At 36.1% G+C, this 14,839-nt stretch overlaps 1 protein-coding gene across 1 annotated transcript; it reads left to right on the forward strand.

Moving 5' to 3' along the window:
• Positions 1-1,687: 1,687 nt before the first annotated feature.
• Positions 1,688-13,690, forward strand: rab11al (RAB11a, member RAS oncogene family, like). The gene is made up of 5 exons (XM_007242167.4): positions 1,688-2,155; positions 6,742-6,937; positions 7,362-7,555; positions 8,882-8,962; positions 9,767-13,690. Exons 1-5 carry the CDS (start codon positions 2,116-2,118, stop codon positions 9,904-9,906), a joined length of 651 nt encoding a protein of 216 aa, XP_007242229.3. The 5' UTR covers positions 1,688-2,115; the 3' UTR covers positions 9,907-13,690.
• The last annotated feature ends 1,149 nt before the right edge of the window (positions 13,691-14,839 follow it).

Raw genomic sequence — 14,839 nt, forward strand, 5'->3', positions numbered from 1 at the left:
TAAAAAAAAAATCCAAATTTGTAGAACATATTCCCGTAGTTTGTGTGTGTTTTTTTTACCATTATTGTTGATAGTGGCACACTCATTGACAAGAAATGTTAAAATTGGCACTCCATGTCTCAAAGGTTGCCGACCCCTGCTCTATACTGTTAGCCAGTATAGGGGGGGTGGTTCTTCTTTAGAGTCTTGGTTCCTCTCAGTGTTTTTGTCCTGACAGAGTCATCCTTGGCATCACTCAGTAAGGATCTAAATAAAAAGCACCTAATAAATAAAAAATTGATAAAAAAAACATAAATGTGTGTGGTTAGTCGAGAATATATATTTGGGTGGTGGGTCATTTATTCTCAGCACTGCAGTGATTAACACTGATAAGCATGGTGGTGGTGTATGAGGTGTGTTGTGCTGCTGCTACAGTGAGTGGATCAGCTACAGCAGTGCTGCTGGAGTTTTTAAACACTGTGTTCACTCATGGGCGTGGTAGTGGGGGAAAAGTGGACCTGACTACCCAGGGCCCGAGTAGAGAGAGGGACATTGAGAGTGTTTACAGGGCCCAGAATTTGCTGCTATGCCCCTGTGTTCACTCAGTGTCCTCCACTCTATTACACACTCCTACCTACAACAGCTCCAGTCAGTTGTTTTCTGCAGTTTGTGTTGGTCTTCCTCTTGTGTTTAAAAACTCCAGCAGCACTGCTGTGTCTGAGCCACTAATACCAGGACAACACACATTAATACATAATTAACTGAAGATCAACAGAACCAAAAGATGACAATCTGTTGTTATTTTTAGAGTGTACATAGGCAATATGTATATGAATATAGTATAGAATAGTTTGGTATATTATTATTATGGCAGATCATTATTATTATGGCAGATAAGCAGTCATTATTAGTATTGCAATGTATACATTATATGCACACATTTGGGGACCTGATTTGTGTAATGTGTAAAATAAAAATGAATAGAAATTAAATACAGCAGGTAAATACAAAGGTGTAACACATAATATTCCTTTCCCCAGAATATGCAGTGTTTTTTTATATATTTTTGGATACAACCGGTTGTGTAGTACTTGTATTTAAAAACATTTTGCTGTTTATTTATTATATAATTTTATATAATAATAATAATAATAATAATAATAATAATAATAATAATAATAATAGTAATAATAATAATAATAATAATAATAATATACATTTTAATGTTTTTAAGTTTTAAAGTAAGTCTAGGTACGGAAATATAATAAATAGTACAAATATATAAATATATAAATAAATATATAACCACACTGATGGGATATAAGTCACACCTGTGATCTATTTACAGCTCATATAATCCATTAAAGCCCCTGTGATCAGTGATGATCAGTGTGAGAGTGGTCAGCATTAAGCCCACCTTTCCTTTCCAGTCCTATACACACCCTCCACACCTGCCTACACACACCTTCAGAGCACCTGTCCCTCAGCCCGGGGCTGATTCTACCTGCGCTCGCTCATTCAGGTGTTTCAGCTCCTACGTGGCACTTCAGGTGCTGTCATCGCCATCTGTACTGTGTCACCGGGGGGCGGGTCTTTGAGACGCTGACGTAGCGTACCTGGGAACGGCAGCGCGTACTGAATTCTGATTGGACAGCGGTGCGTGATTGACAGCCGGGTGAGCCAATCAGACGGCGGCTGGTGGCAGGTGCTAACGTCGCTTAGGAGCGAGAGACGGGGACGGGGGCAGAAAGTTTAGGTAGTGTTAAAACCCGGTTCTGAGCGGCGGTTTCGGGTTTAAACTCGGGTTTATTCGGCGTTTAGTGCGGGTTTAGCTCATTAAACCTGGTTTAAGGGCAGAGTAAGGGAGGAATGCGCGTTTTGGGCGAGTTTACACGAAGTTTTAAGCTGCTGCCGCCGCTGTTTCATTCATGACAAGTTTCTCTGACGTTTGTTAGCCTGAAGCTAACTAGGCTAAGCTAACTCAGCTAACTAAGTTAGTTTAGTGACTGTAGCCTGGCTAGTTTTAACTCGACAGCTAGCTTTAGCTAACTGAGCCTCTCTCAGAGGAGAAATACGCGCTTCACTCGCTGATTATCTCTCCTAAAGAAGAAGAAGAAGAAGAAGAAGAAGAAGAAAATGACGGGCAGAGAAGAGGAGTATGACTATCTGTTTAAAGGTGAGTAGTTAACTAGGTAAGCTAGCTCAGCCTAGCTAACAGCTAGCTTAGCTAGCTAACTAACCAACCAACATCTACAACTTCACCATATCAGCTAAACTTTGCTGTCACTCTTCTGCACCTAACATAACTAACATGTAAGTTATATGTGTGGATATACTTAAATGTGAGCAGTTTGATATATTTGTGGGAAGTCCTGCTGGACAATGAAATCCACATCTCCAAAAATGTTGTCAGGCTAGTTATTGTCTATAGAACCAATTTTGTAAAAAAAAAATAAAATAAAAAAATAAATAAAATAAGTGAAGTTCCTCACACAGTTATTTCTCTTGCACCCATGGTTCCTCTTAGCTGTCACTCTTATTCACCTTGCATTCAACCAACGTTTCAGCATTTAATGTTGCTAATTTAGACAATAAACAACAATACAGCTCTAAATCAGACTAAAGTCTACTTTAAAGACTACTTCATATTGCTTTTTAGTCTACTAGTGCATCTGAAAATTTAGATTATTATTAAAAAGTTACTTTATTTCATGAATTCAGACTAAAATAGTGATCTATTTTAAGCGTTTATTTACCCAAAAATCAGTGTCTCAGAAAATTAAAATATTATACCAGACCAATTGGTAATTTTGGTAGTGTGGGCAGTGTGCCAAGTCCTGCTGGAAAATGAAATACACATCTCCATACAAGTTGTCAGTAGAGGGAAGCGTGAAGTGCTGAAACATTCTCCTGGAAAACACTGCACTGACTTTAGACTTAATAATAAAACACAGTGGATCAACACCAGCAGATGACCTGTCTCTCCAAACCATCACCGATTGTGGAAACTTCACATTAGATCTCAAGCAGCATGAACTGTGTGTGTCTCCACTCTTCCTCCAGACGCTGGTCCCTTGATTTCTAAATAAAAAATATATAAATAGCAAAATAGCAAAAATTACTGATGGTCAGTTATTATTTGGAGAGTCATGACATTTGCTGGTGTTGGCCCACTGTGTTATATCAAGTCCAAAGTCAGTGTACGATTCCAACAATGCCTTTACTTCCATTAGCTTGACATTTTTTCAGAATTTAATCAAAAAGACAAACACAGCTTAACATTATTCAGTTATTTTAATTAGTATGAAGTAATGAACTAATCAGATATTAAAGCTGAAGGTGTTGACAGTTATCATAGCTGTGAAGTACAATTGAGATGGGTAGGTGTATTTTCTTTTTGAACAGTTTTTTTTGTACTAATTAAAAGTAAAAATCCACCTCAGGTTTACATAGCTAGGTTTACATAGGATCTCTGGTGGATTTTGCGTTTTACAGAGACTCTAAGACTAGGTCAGTGGCTGAACTGCACTTAGCAGGGCATTACCAATGTTGTAAAGTAACATATGAACTTGCAAAGTGTAAAAATGTCTTTATTTTAAATAGTTTCTAACTGTAATCCGTCTCACTGCCTCACAGTGCTGTTACAGATATGTATGAAAATTCATAAGCAAGAGCCGATATCCTATTGTTTCTCCCCTTCACTTCTCCACTGGACTAAAGCAGCGTTATATCGAATCACCAGAGTGCTTTTTTTTATCCATCCATACTATAGACCACAACTAGACATTTAAAAATGAATGAAACAATTATGGAATGAGACCTTTAAAGTAGTTAACACTTTGCAGAAAATGGCAGTTTGTTTCCAATTAATGTACTTTATGAATAGGCAGTCTTTCTAATTGTAACTCCGGTTTCTGCTACGCCAAACATGGGTAAATCATCCAGCAGCACACATTTACTCCAGCTTTATGAAAAGTAATTCACAATGATGGTCACCAACCATCACTATTAGTTTTTGTTTAAAAACGGAAGATGCCCAGATGCAGTAGAACTGGAAATACCTGCATGAATATCTTACTTCAGCTTGTGTTTCCCACACAGACATGGAAAGGTGAAGAGAACTCGAGCCACCGGCAGTGTTAGATTTTAGTAGATATGTGATTTCTTGTTGACCCAAGGTAACAAAGATTAGCTTATCTTAATTTAGTCCTCTACTGTTATCACATGTGGCTTCTCACAGGTCCAGGTACAGCAAGGAGGGATTAATGAGCAGCCTGTGGGGGTGTTTCATTCAGACATGCTTTGAATCTTCTCCTAAACAAAGAGCTCCACCTCTCTAAACTGCTGCTGCGCCCCTCACTGCATGGTCATGACTCAGTCTGGGCTAATGAATCACTGCTCGGCCGGCCGGTTCCTGCTGAATAGCCAGTTGACCAACTTTACTTCAGGTGTATGTTTTTAGTCAGAGATAATATACATCTGTCAAAGGTTAATTTTGGGGTCCTTGTTGTTTTGTGTGTCGTAGGTTGAGAAAAAATTACCTGTAGTTGACAGACAAATGGAACAGTACAGGCATATGTAAAGCTATATATGTAGATAATGTATTTATCCATAACAGCACTAACTTTAAAATAACATTAAAAAAACGATTATTTAATAAAAGGAATTTTTAGTAGTAAGGAATTTATTTGCAGTAAGGAATAAAAAAGTAAAGATGTCTGTCTCTCTCTCTAGCTTTTTCAGTGATGTCAATGGGCTGTTACAATGGCATCACAAGTGTTTGCTATGGTGCTGCGGTGGTATCCCAAGATATTTTCAATGTGTTGCTAAGTAGTTACTATGGTATCTCAGATGGTTGCTAAGGTTCAGCCTGGCAGTTACTATGGTATCCGAGTTGGTAGTTAAGTTGTTACTAGGTAGTATTCTACAGTATGTGGTTGCTTAGGTATTTGCAAGTGGCGGCTATGCAATTGCTTCAGTATTTTAAGTGATTTCTTAGGATTATAATATCCTAGTTACCACAGTGCCATTTTACAAGACCTCTGAAGTTTAAACAAAGTTTCTACGTTAAGCCGCTGAGATTCTGGAAGAATAATAAGCAGTTGAAGAAGAAGAAAACAAGCACAAACAAGCACTGTATTAATGTCTCACAATGACTACTTTTACATTACAAGGCTAATCTATTTAAAATCTGATTTAAATCAGTTTTTTCTGCCTAAATATGGCACAGATCTATTTTTTTCAGGTCTGTGTGGACATGTCAAATCTGATCTTTTCAAATCAGATTTGAGTCACTTTGGTTGTTTTCAGGTTGCCAGTCTAAATCAGATTTTTTAGGTCTCGACTGTATTCAGAAGAAATTGGCTGGCTTTAAAATAAGTTTTTAATCGGATTTGTACACGTGTCTCAGTCTGGATATATACATTTTATTTCATTGTGCTTTTTGCATCAATCACTCACAACACAACAACAATGACCTGATCGCATGCTCTTATGGTACATGTTTACTAGCACTTTAGCCTTGTCGCGTCATATTCATTTTAATAGAGATAGCTACAACATGCTGCAGTACATAATGGGTTGCTTTGTGTCGAATGCAGCCTCACCGTATGGTAAAACAGTTCGGCATACTTAATACAAGCTGTCTCACTGCATCTAGCCAATTGGGGTAGGTTGGTCACACACATACAAGTATCACACACAGGACATACACACACCAGTGCATGCATGCATTCTGTTTCATGTACAGATTAATTTGAATTGCAGAAAGTCACAATCCAGTAAGGAGAAGCCACTACTTTGCATATTCTGTTCATTTTTGTGTAGGATTTTCATCAGATAAATATTAAACTAAAAAGCAGTTATTGAGAGCTGTATATCTAAAGCTATTGTTGCAACAAGACAAAAATAAAGCCCAATAATCCCCAAGCAGTTAGGTAAATTCAGTATGCCTTAAGATGCATTTAAAGCACACCCTCCATTGCTTAACAAGCAGGCGAGTCTAACTCTTTGAGCTATGTTCTGTATTAATCCTAAGGCTTTTTATTCTGTAACTCCTGTGTATTATTGAGTAGCTGCTGTGCAACTAGACTATATGTTCAAATGTTTGGGAACACCCCTCCTAATAAAAGCATTCAGCAATTAGGAGTTGCACCCATTGCTGACAGTGATGTGCAAGTGCAAGCACACAAACACACACAGCTAGTTTAGTCCATGTAGACAGGTACTGCAAATATAATAGGACTCTGTGGAGCAGATAAACACAGACATATTGGCACCATGGCATCCTAATGGCAGGAGTTGGGTAGAGTGAGCTGTGGAGCTGTTTGAAATGTGTTCTCTAAATTGATGGTGATACTCTCTCTTAGTATTTTGAGATGAGGTGGGTGGATTATACAAAATTTTGACCCAACTAATTCTCTTTTTACTGAAAGCAATACAATCCTACAGAACAGTGCTCTTTTCTGTATAGTAGAAACAGAGATCTTTATTATAATGAACTTTATTTGAGATGAATTAATGGATGAGCAGGTGTCCCTATACTTTTGTCCATATGGTCCATATTGTCAATGAAAGTGATTAATGTGTGTTTTGAATCAGCATACATAGTCACATAGTATTGTTTTAACGTATATATTTACATTTTAATGGGCTTTTCTCTGCAGTGTGACAAATCCCTTTGCAGTTTCTTAACTTAATGCACCACACTTACCGATCCACCTCTCTGTAATCTCACTGTCTGCTGTGTTGAATCTTCCTCAGTGGTGCTGATTGGAGACTCTGGTGTCGGGAAGAGTAACCTGCTGTCCCGTTTTACGCGCAATGAGTTTAACCTGGAGAGCAAAAGCACCATCGGTGTGGAGTTTGCCACCCGCAGCATCCAGGTAGAGGGCAAGACTGTCAAAGCTCAAATCTGGGACACCGCGGGCCAGGAGAGATACCGTGCCATCACCTCAGCGTGAGTATTAAAGCAGCAAACCACAAGAGATGTCTAGATTGTTGGATGAACATTTCTCAATAATTAACCCAGTTTGTGTCTGTGTGTGAGGTTTTTAAGTGTTCTTTGGGAGTTCACCTCATAGTTGAGTTGATGTGGCATTTCAACTATGTATCATAAACGAAAACAATACGATAGATCACAAAATCAATGTTTTGTTCTTGTAAGAGAGGAAGCAATGCATTGGTTATAGTATACTCATACTAAAAAAAAATGCACAAGAAGCTTATTATAACCACTGTTTACGTCCTATAACGCGAGCTTCAGCTCTGTGCGCAGTCATATTTGTATTAATAATGTCATAGACATTAAAGACGAACTTGAAACACTGCATTTCAGACATTCTCACCTTTTATTATTCACATTGCCTTGGGTGTTTTTGCAGATACTACCGTGGTGCAGTGGGTGCTCTCCTGGTGTACGACATCGCAAAGCATTTGACGTACGAAAATGCAGAGCGTTGGCTGAAGGAGCTACAGGACCATGCTGACAGCAACATCGTCATCATGCTGGTGGGCAACAAAAGCGACCTGCGGCACCTGAGGGCCGTGCCAACAGACGAGGCCAAGGCATTTGCAGGTATGCTTTTTACATGGGCAGTAATATTTTTTGCAGAGTTGTAATGTCTCAGGATAAACCATTTGCACATAAAGTAGCCTTTACATTCAGTTTACACTCATTTTAGGGTTCATGTGCTGAAGCGAGACTACGGCTAAATCCCATTTCTCATGTGTACCCATAAACCTTGTTTTCAAGTGTAACCAATCCCCCCTGAAACAGAGTTACAAGGGAAAGGGTTGAAATCATCCCCCTAAGAATTGGGACAAACTTCCGTGCTCTGTAGGTGACACTACTGGGCTGAGGTGATGGCGCTAATGTTTAGCAACCTAGCTGCTGGTTAGGAAGTTAATTTAATGGCATCTTTAATCTTTGTTCAGAAAGGGGGCTGGTGGTGCAACAATTGATTTATTAATGTCCATTTCTTAATTCCTTTGTGACGTAGTGCTGAAATTACCTTTTATTTTTTCGTTCTACCTTAAATGCTGCAGCTTCTGTGATCTGTTGCACCATTTAAGGTGGAACAGGAAAATTTGCTAGCTGGTGTTTATATAGTGTTTATCGTAATTTTAGTAAATAAAATACTTAAAGTAAATACTTAAATTTGTGGGGTTTTTGGTTGATTGTGCCTCAATCGTATCAGTGATTCTCAGCCATTTGGAGCTTTGGGCCATGCAGTCCTAACACTTCCCCCTCCTTCTCCAGCCTAACAAGAATCGCACAAAACAGAGGGGTAGGGTTAATTAGCAGGGCCAAGGGGTAAAATGAGATTGGGCCTAAAACAACAGTGCTGAAATAACGTTAGAACATAAAATGAATTAAATTAATAGAGAATTTTCTTCTTCAGCATCATAGCGTCTTTTTTCAGAGGTGTAGTCTATACATAACACAGGTTATTACCCATTAAGTCACTACAAATCAGACAGTAATTGTTGGTGGTTTGTGTTTGTATGCCTGATTAATCAAGCTTTATCATATCATACAATTAATAATAATGCATAATAGCTTCACACATTGGACTGTTTTACCACTGTATGTAAGATTTTGGAAAACCAGTTTTTCTAAATTTACTCAAATCACAGCATTGGTGTTCAGCAGTGATCCTGACTTTTTGTACCAACCTGAAAGATCAGGTTAACATTTGCTTGCCCATTCTTCCCTGTTTGTATCAGCATCAAATACATCATTACTTCTATAACTCAAAATAAATTACTACACAATCCAGTTGTTAGTGTGCCGTGTAAGGATGGTTAAATTAATATTTTTGCACACTACATTTAGGAAATTGAAATGCTGTCCTGGTGCAAACTTAAAAAAAATGTTTAAAATTTCCTGTGTGTTTTTCAGAGAAACATGGGCTTTCTTTCCTTGAGACTTCTGCTTTGGACTCTTCTAATGTAGAGCTCGCTTTTCAAACCATTCTTACAGGTAAGCACCTATGTTGATTTTCTAAGTGTAAAAATGTTTTTCTACAGACACACAGTTAAGTTTAAAAAAAAAATCTTAATATAAAAAAAGATATTGGTATAAAACATGCAGAAATGTCTTGTATATTTCAGTGTGTTTCCTGTAAAATATTTATTTACTTTTATTTACTAATTTTTCCAGGGGTGCATGCAGCTAGAAATCATTGCTGTTATGCAAATTCCTCATCTCTAAAATAGCAACTTTTAGTAGAAATCAGTAAAAAAAAAAGTGTTGCATTGATTTGACTTGAATCAAATGTGCACATCATTTTTCAAATGAATAAAATGTCTGACATAAACACAGTTTTTCTTCCAATCTATTTTTTAATTAATTTCAATAACTATGACCAAACTTTTGTTAATCAATACAGTAATAATACACACATCTGAATCTGTTAAATTCAGTGCAACATTTCTTTGTCTGTCAGACAGGTTATGCTTCCTATAGTTCTAAATATCTGCCATTAGGTGGCAGCAGACTGTAAGCCTGTGAATTAACACGTTTTCAGGTCAAATAATCATTATTTGCTCTACTAAAAGTGTAGATACATTTCAGAGGGTGGTTACTAACAAAGCCTTTCTAATTTAGTTGTATATGATCACACATATTGGCCTTTTTGCATATTGTGTCTGAGTATGGTATAGTTTATTTGCATTTAGCATTTTTATTCACTTTGGAAGATGCAAGTATTGGCTGAAAGCTAATTCTCTCTCTCCTTCTCTCTCTCTCTCTCTCTCTCTCTCTCTCTCTCTCTCTCTCTCTCAGCAATCTATCGCATCGTTTCTCAGAGGCAGATATCAGGGCGTGGCGAAGCTGATTTCTCCCCCAACTCCAACGTAGTGCCCATCACAGTGCAGCCCACCCAGAGCTCCGCCAAGCAAACCGTCTGCTGCCAGAACAACTGAGCAGCCACCACAGCACCACGGGATCATGGGTAAAACCGACATCAGGCTGGCCACAAGCTGCAGGATGAGTCTCGCACACGTACAAGTCACTCACTATGCAGCCTGTCATTAGCACATGCAACAAGCTTTATCGGTTATGCCCTTAATTTAGCAATTTATAAGCTTTAACGGTGGAGATGGAGAGAAAGGAACAAGGATTTTTTTTTATATAAATCTGAACTGGACTGATATATATTCAAATAGTTCTGTATATTTTCTCACTAGTTCGAGATTACACTGGGAAAAACATGTTTTTATGCACTTTTGTCAAAAATAAGAAAAAAAACAAAGCAAAAAAACTAGTTACAAACAAAATGCTGGAAAATACAATATGCAGTGGTACTCAAGAGAAAGCAGACACTGTTTTTATTATAACAGTTTTAGATAGAAATGGAGGACACTACAGTGAATGAAATGAAAGTCTGTGCATATTATTTTATTATTATTATTATTATTATTATTATTATTATTATTATTATTATTATTATTATAACAACCATTACACCTTGAGTCTATTAAAGGGAAGGATGCCCAATATTTAATGGCATCCTTGAACAAGGGAAACACAAAACAATTCAGAATTTATCTCATGATGTCCTCCTCTATATTGTGTCTTTGTTTTTTTTTTAAAGCTCAAGTAGTAAAGTGACCTCTTTTTATTTAATACATTAAAATATCAGAGATTATTTTGTTGAGATTAAATGGTGAGAGCCTGTGGATTTAAAAAAAAAAACACATCACAGCAGATTTGTTGTCTCGTGGTGATGTTAATTTGTTGTTCTGCCTACATTTAAGACTTTCTTTTATTTATGGGTTTATGAATTTATTGTATGTCAATAATTAATACTGTGTTCTGTACATAGGACACAGCTTACTAGGGATGCACCGATATGAAAATGTTTGTTCGAAACCAAAACTATGAGTTATGAAATTATGAAATAAAAAAACAGAAATTGTACAGATTTTTTTTTTTTCATTTTGTTTAAATGTTTAAATTAAATAAGCTAAATTAGTTTTTGTTTTGCTTTTTAAAGTAAAAACAATTAATAAACTATACAAGACAATTTAAATCAAATATCTATTGGACGCCGATCTCAGCAGACAACAAAGCACAATATAACTGAATAAATAATTCAGTGTTTTTAGTTATTTGGCCAAACATTTAAAATATTTTGCCCTTTTCAGACAAATAATTTTGAATATTCTAATATCTGGTGCATCCCTACAGTGTACTCTGAGCTTAAAGTGTCTGTCATTTTAAGTTATTCGACAGCTTTGCTTCACATGTTCAATAGAGATGATTGTTAGTTTATACTTCACATGCTGTAAATGATGTACTTGGAAACATGCACAATTAGCACAAATTTTTCTTTTTCTTTTTTCTTTTCAGTGGTTTTGTTGAGATTGTCTTGATGAATGGATTTAAATGGATCTGTCATGCATTAACGTCTTTTTTGGTGTTCTTCTTTCGGTAATAGTGATTTCTATCCTATTTTGTTTCCCCCTTGCGGCTAGAAAACAGAGAGGCAGGGACTAAGACCCAGGCAGGAAGCAGGCGCTCTCAGGCTGGAGGCTCATCCTCTAGGTGGATGTATTATGTTGCAGGATTGAGCAACAGTGGCGCTGGGAGCTGCTCACTGAGGAGTTTCTGATGTACTGGAAGGGGCTTGTCTTACTGTAAGTGAAATCCTCATTGACCACCACTATGATCTGCCATATGTAACCTGAAGAGAGCCATACCCTCCGGGATCCCTGTTAATTGTGTCCCATCTCTCTCTCTCTAGCAAGCACTCCCTCGCTCTTTCTAGTTCTAGTAATTGTGGAAAAATAGCTAGGTGGTGTGGTCAAAAGGGTTCAGGGCTAAATTTGTAGGTCAGGTTAGGAAAAGGAAAGTGCACTGTGGGGAAAGTCGTATAATCATTGTTTACCAACAGTAACAAGCTATTTAATCTACTTCAGAAAATACTGCACAATCACAGTCTGCCACACCTAAATCATATTGCTACTTTCATGCAAAATCCTTGTATCTCCCTCTTAAATCTTTCTTAATCATTCTGCTTAGAGAACATTTTGAGTCTCTATATCTTATTACAGTAAGGTGTTGAACTTGACCCAACCTGTTTGTACCATCTCTACTAATCATTAGAGCATTTAAAAAAGAGTACTTTTTAAAAATATGATGCTTATACAAGTGTTTGTCTGTAAATCACAGTCCACACTTTTTAAGATAAGCATATTTTTACCAGCATATTACAGTTAACCTGATTAAAAAGTCATAAAATTAATAGCTTACATGTTATTCTGCTTGATTATTATCATTTATCTGTATTTATGTTTTATGTTCAGATTTCTTATCACACAGTGTGACCTCAAACGTTTGGCAGTGGTATATTGAGAATTAATTTGCAAAATTGTTTAAAAATGCTATTTTTTAAACATATATTTATCTGATTTTGAAAATGAACAAATTGATTTTATTAATAACCCAACTACTTAAACTGTCGAGTACATAAAGGGTTAACTATTTGACGAACCCTGGCTTTATCATTCTGTTAATAATGCAGAAACTACTGTGAATTATTTGGTGAAACATCATTATATTTAGCGGAGACCCACATGGTTCTATTTTAGGGCCTATAATACTGATGACACTTATAAGAGTGATGCAGATATAAGGGTTAATAATTGAAGTGTAGGACTATGTCAACTTTGAATGGAAGGCAATGTAAAATAATGTTATACTAATATACAAATTTAAGTAATTTTGGCACATTTCTGTAAGTCCATTAACAACAAAATTCAGACAGAGTGTAAAGAAGAAATTATTATAGAGATACAAGGTTCTTGCATGACAGCAACGGTACATGATTTAAAGGCATTTTCAGGTTCTTAGTAAAAAGGGAAAAAAAAGAAATACTTGTTGACTTTAAGTGACAGTTATAATAGGAAACAGTGGGTGTGGCAGGTGTTAAAGTGACCAGAAATACTCTTGAGATTAAGCTAAAAAATTCTAATAAAAATAAAGAAGAGACCATATACTGTGTAAAGTATGTATACGACCTGTGTTAACTGTGTTTAGCAGTGATCACAGATTATTGCTCATTTTTACAACAGTTTTCCGTGTATTCCTGTTTTATGTACAACACCTAACAAAAACGATTTTCATACAGAGTTAATTTTATGCTTTCTTTAATAAAGACTGTTCTTAATAAAACAATCGCTGCATCAGAGCTTCAAGTAGGGTGCAACAATACCTTTCACCCAATAATAATAATAATAATAATAATAATAATAGTTGTAACAAAAATAATAATAATAGTTTCAGTTTAAAAGGGCAATAAGGTTTGTTGGGTTTGTTTTCCCAGAACACTAATGGAAAATTACATACTATTCCACTGCACTGAGAGCGGAACATTACATGGTGATGTGAAATTAAGGCTCACAGCAGTCTATAAGCTGGGGCTGTATAAAATGCCATTCTTTCCTGTGGTATTCAGCAGAAATATGCACCTTACATCTTATTGTGCTCACATAACTGGACGTGTGGCCGACCATGTGACCCTGAATGAAAATGCCTTGGACAAGTTAAATAAGACAAAGGAAAAAAGAGAAAATGTGACTTTGCTGTTTCTGTTAGCACTAGTGGTGGTGTTCACACTGGACGGGATGGAAGAGTGTTATGTTGTTTTTTTGGTTATTTTATTTCTGTGTAATATAAATAAAGTGTATATTTGCGCTTGCCTCATTTAGTCTCACACTGGTCTTAAGTTCTGAAATCATGAAAATAAACCAAAATGTCATATTATGATTTGTACAACTAATAAATTGTTGCCACAAAGCAGCTTTACATAAATGGGACATAAGTGGGACTAAGAATCAAAATAAAGCCTAAAACATAGAACCCCCAGTGAGCTCCTCTGGTCAAAACTGCTGATCTGATTAATCATAAAGACTTGACTATGGTAAGTCGCTTTGGACAAAAGCGTCTGCCAAATGTAATGTAATGTAATGTAATGTAATAAAGTCATCATACAGCCATATAGAGGGTTTGTACAGTCATGAAAAACCTGGAAAAGTCATGGAATTTGAAAACAGCAATATTCAGGCCTGGATAGGTTTTGGAAAAACAAAAAATATCCAAAAAGTTTTGTAAAACTCGTGGAAATTAGGTCTACAAATCATTGTGTTTCCGTTTATTGTTGAATAAAATCTACTTTGAGCTAACAAATACGTCAGCACAGAGTTAATTTAGTCATTTGGCCCTACACAATGGAGCTCTCATGATCTGACACACATTTTATTATTAAAGATTGTTTGTGAGCATTTTTATAAGATTCATTTTAAGCCTCCTATAATTGATTTTGTTTAGTTTAGTTATTTAGTTTTATTGTCCATGTCTGATCTAATGTTTTAAAATTGTATGATCATGAAAAGTTGCTTTGAAGGCATAGAAAAAAATGGAAAAAAAGGAAATTTATTGGTTACAAAAAAAGTGTATAAACCTTGCATATAGCTCTAAAATGTTCAGGTGTATATCGGATATAATCATAATAGTGGTGATAATATAGGAGTAAAATGAAAGTTATGATTGTAATAATGGTTAGGCCTGTCACAGTGACAATTAATTGTGATCTTCTATTTTACTTTCTTCTTTCTAATACCATAAAATATTATACCACTGATGTCATGATTGTTTAACAGTGTAATAATGCACTAACACCCTTTTTAAAGAGCAATAAACTTCCAATTGGAATGTATATATTTATTTAATATCCTAAATGTAATATTTTTAAAAAATAAAGTGCTGTATTTAGAAAACAGTAGATTAAAGCATGCTATTATACATAGTATCAAAAGCTTTTAAGTTTTAGTAATGGAATCTATATATATTTTT

Source organism: Astyanax mexicanus, chromosome 1 (assembly GCF_023375975.1).
Source record: "Astyanax mexicanus isolate ESR-SI-001 chromosome 1, AstMex3_surface, whole genome shotgun sequence".
Classification (NCBI taxonomy): Eukaryota; Metazoa; Chordata; class Actinopteri; order Characiformes; family Acestrorhamphidae; genus Astyanax; species Astyanax mexicanus.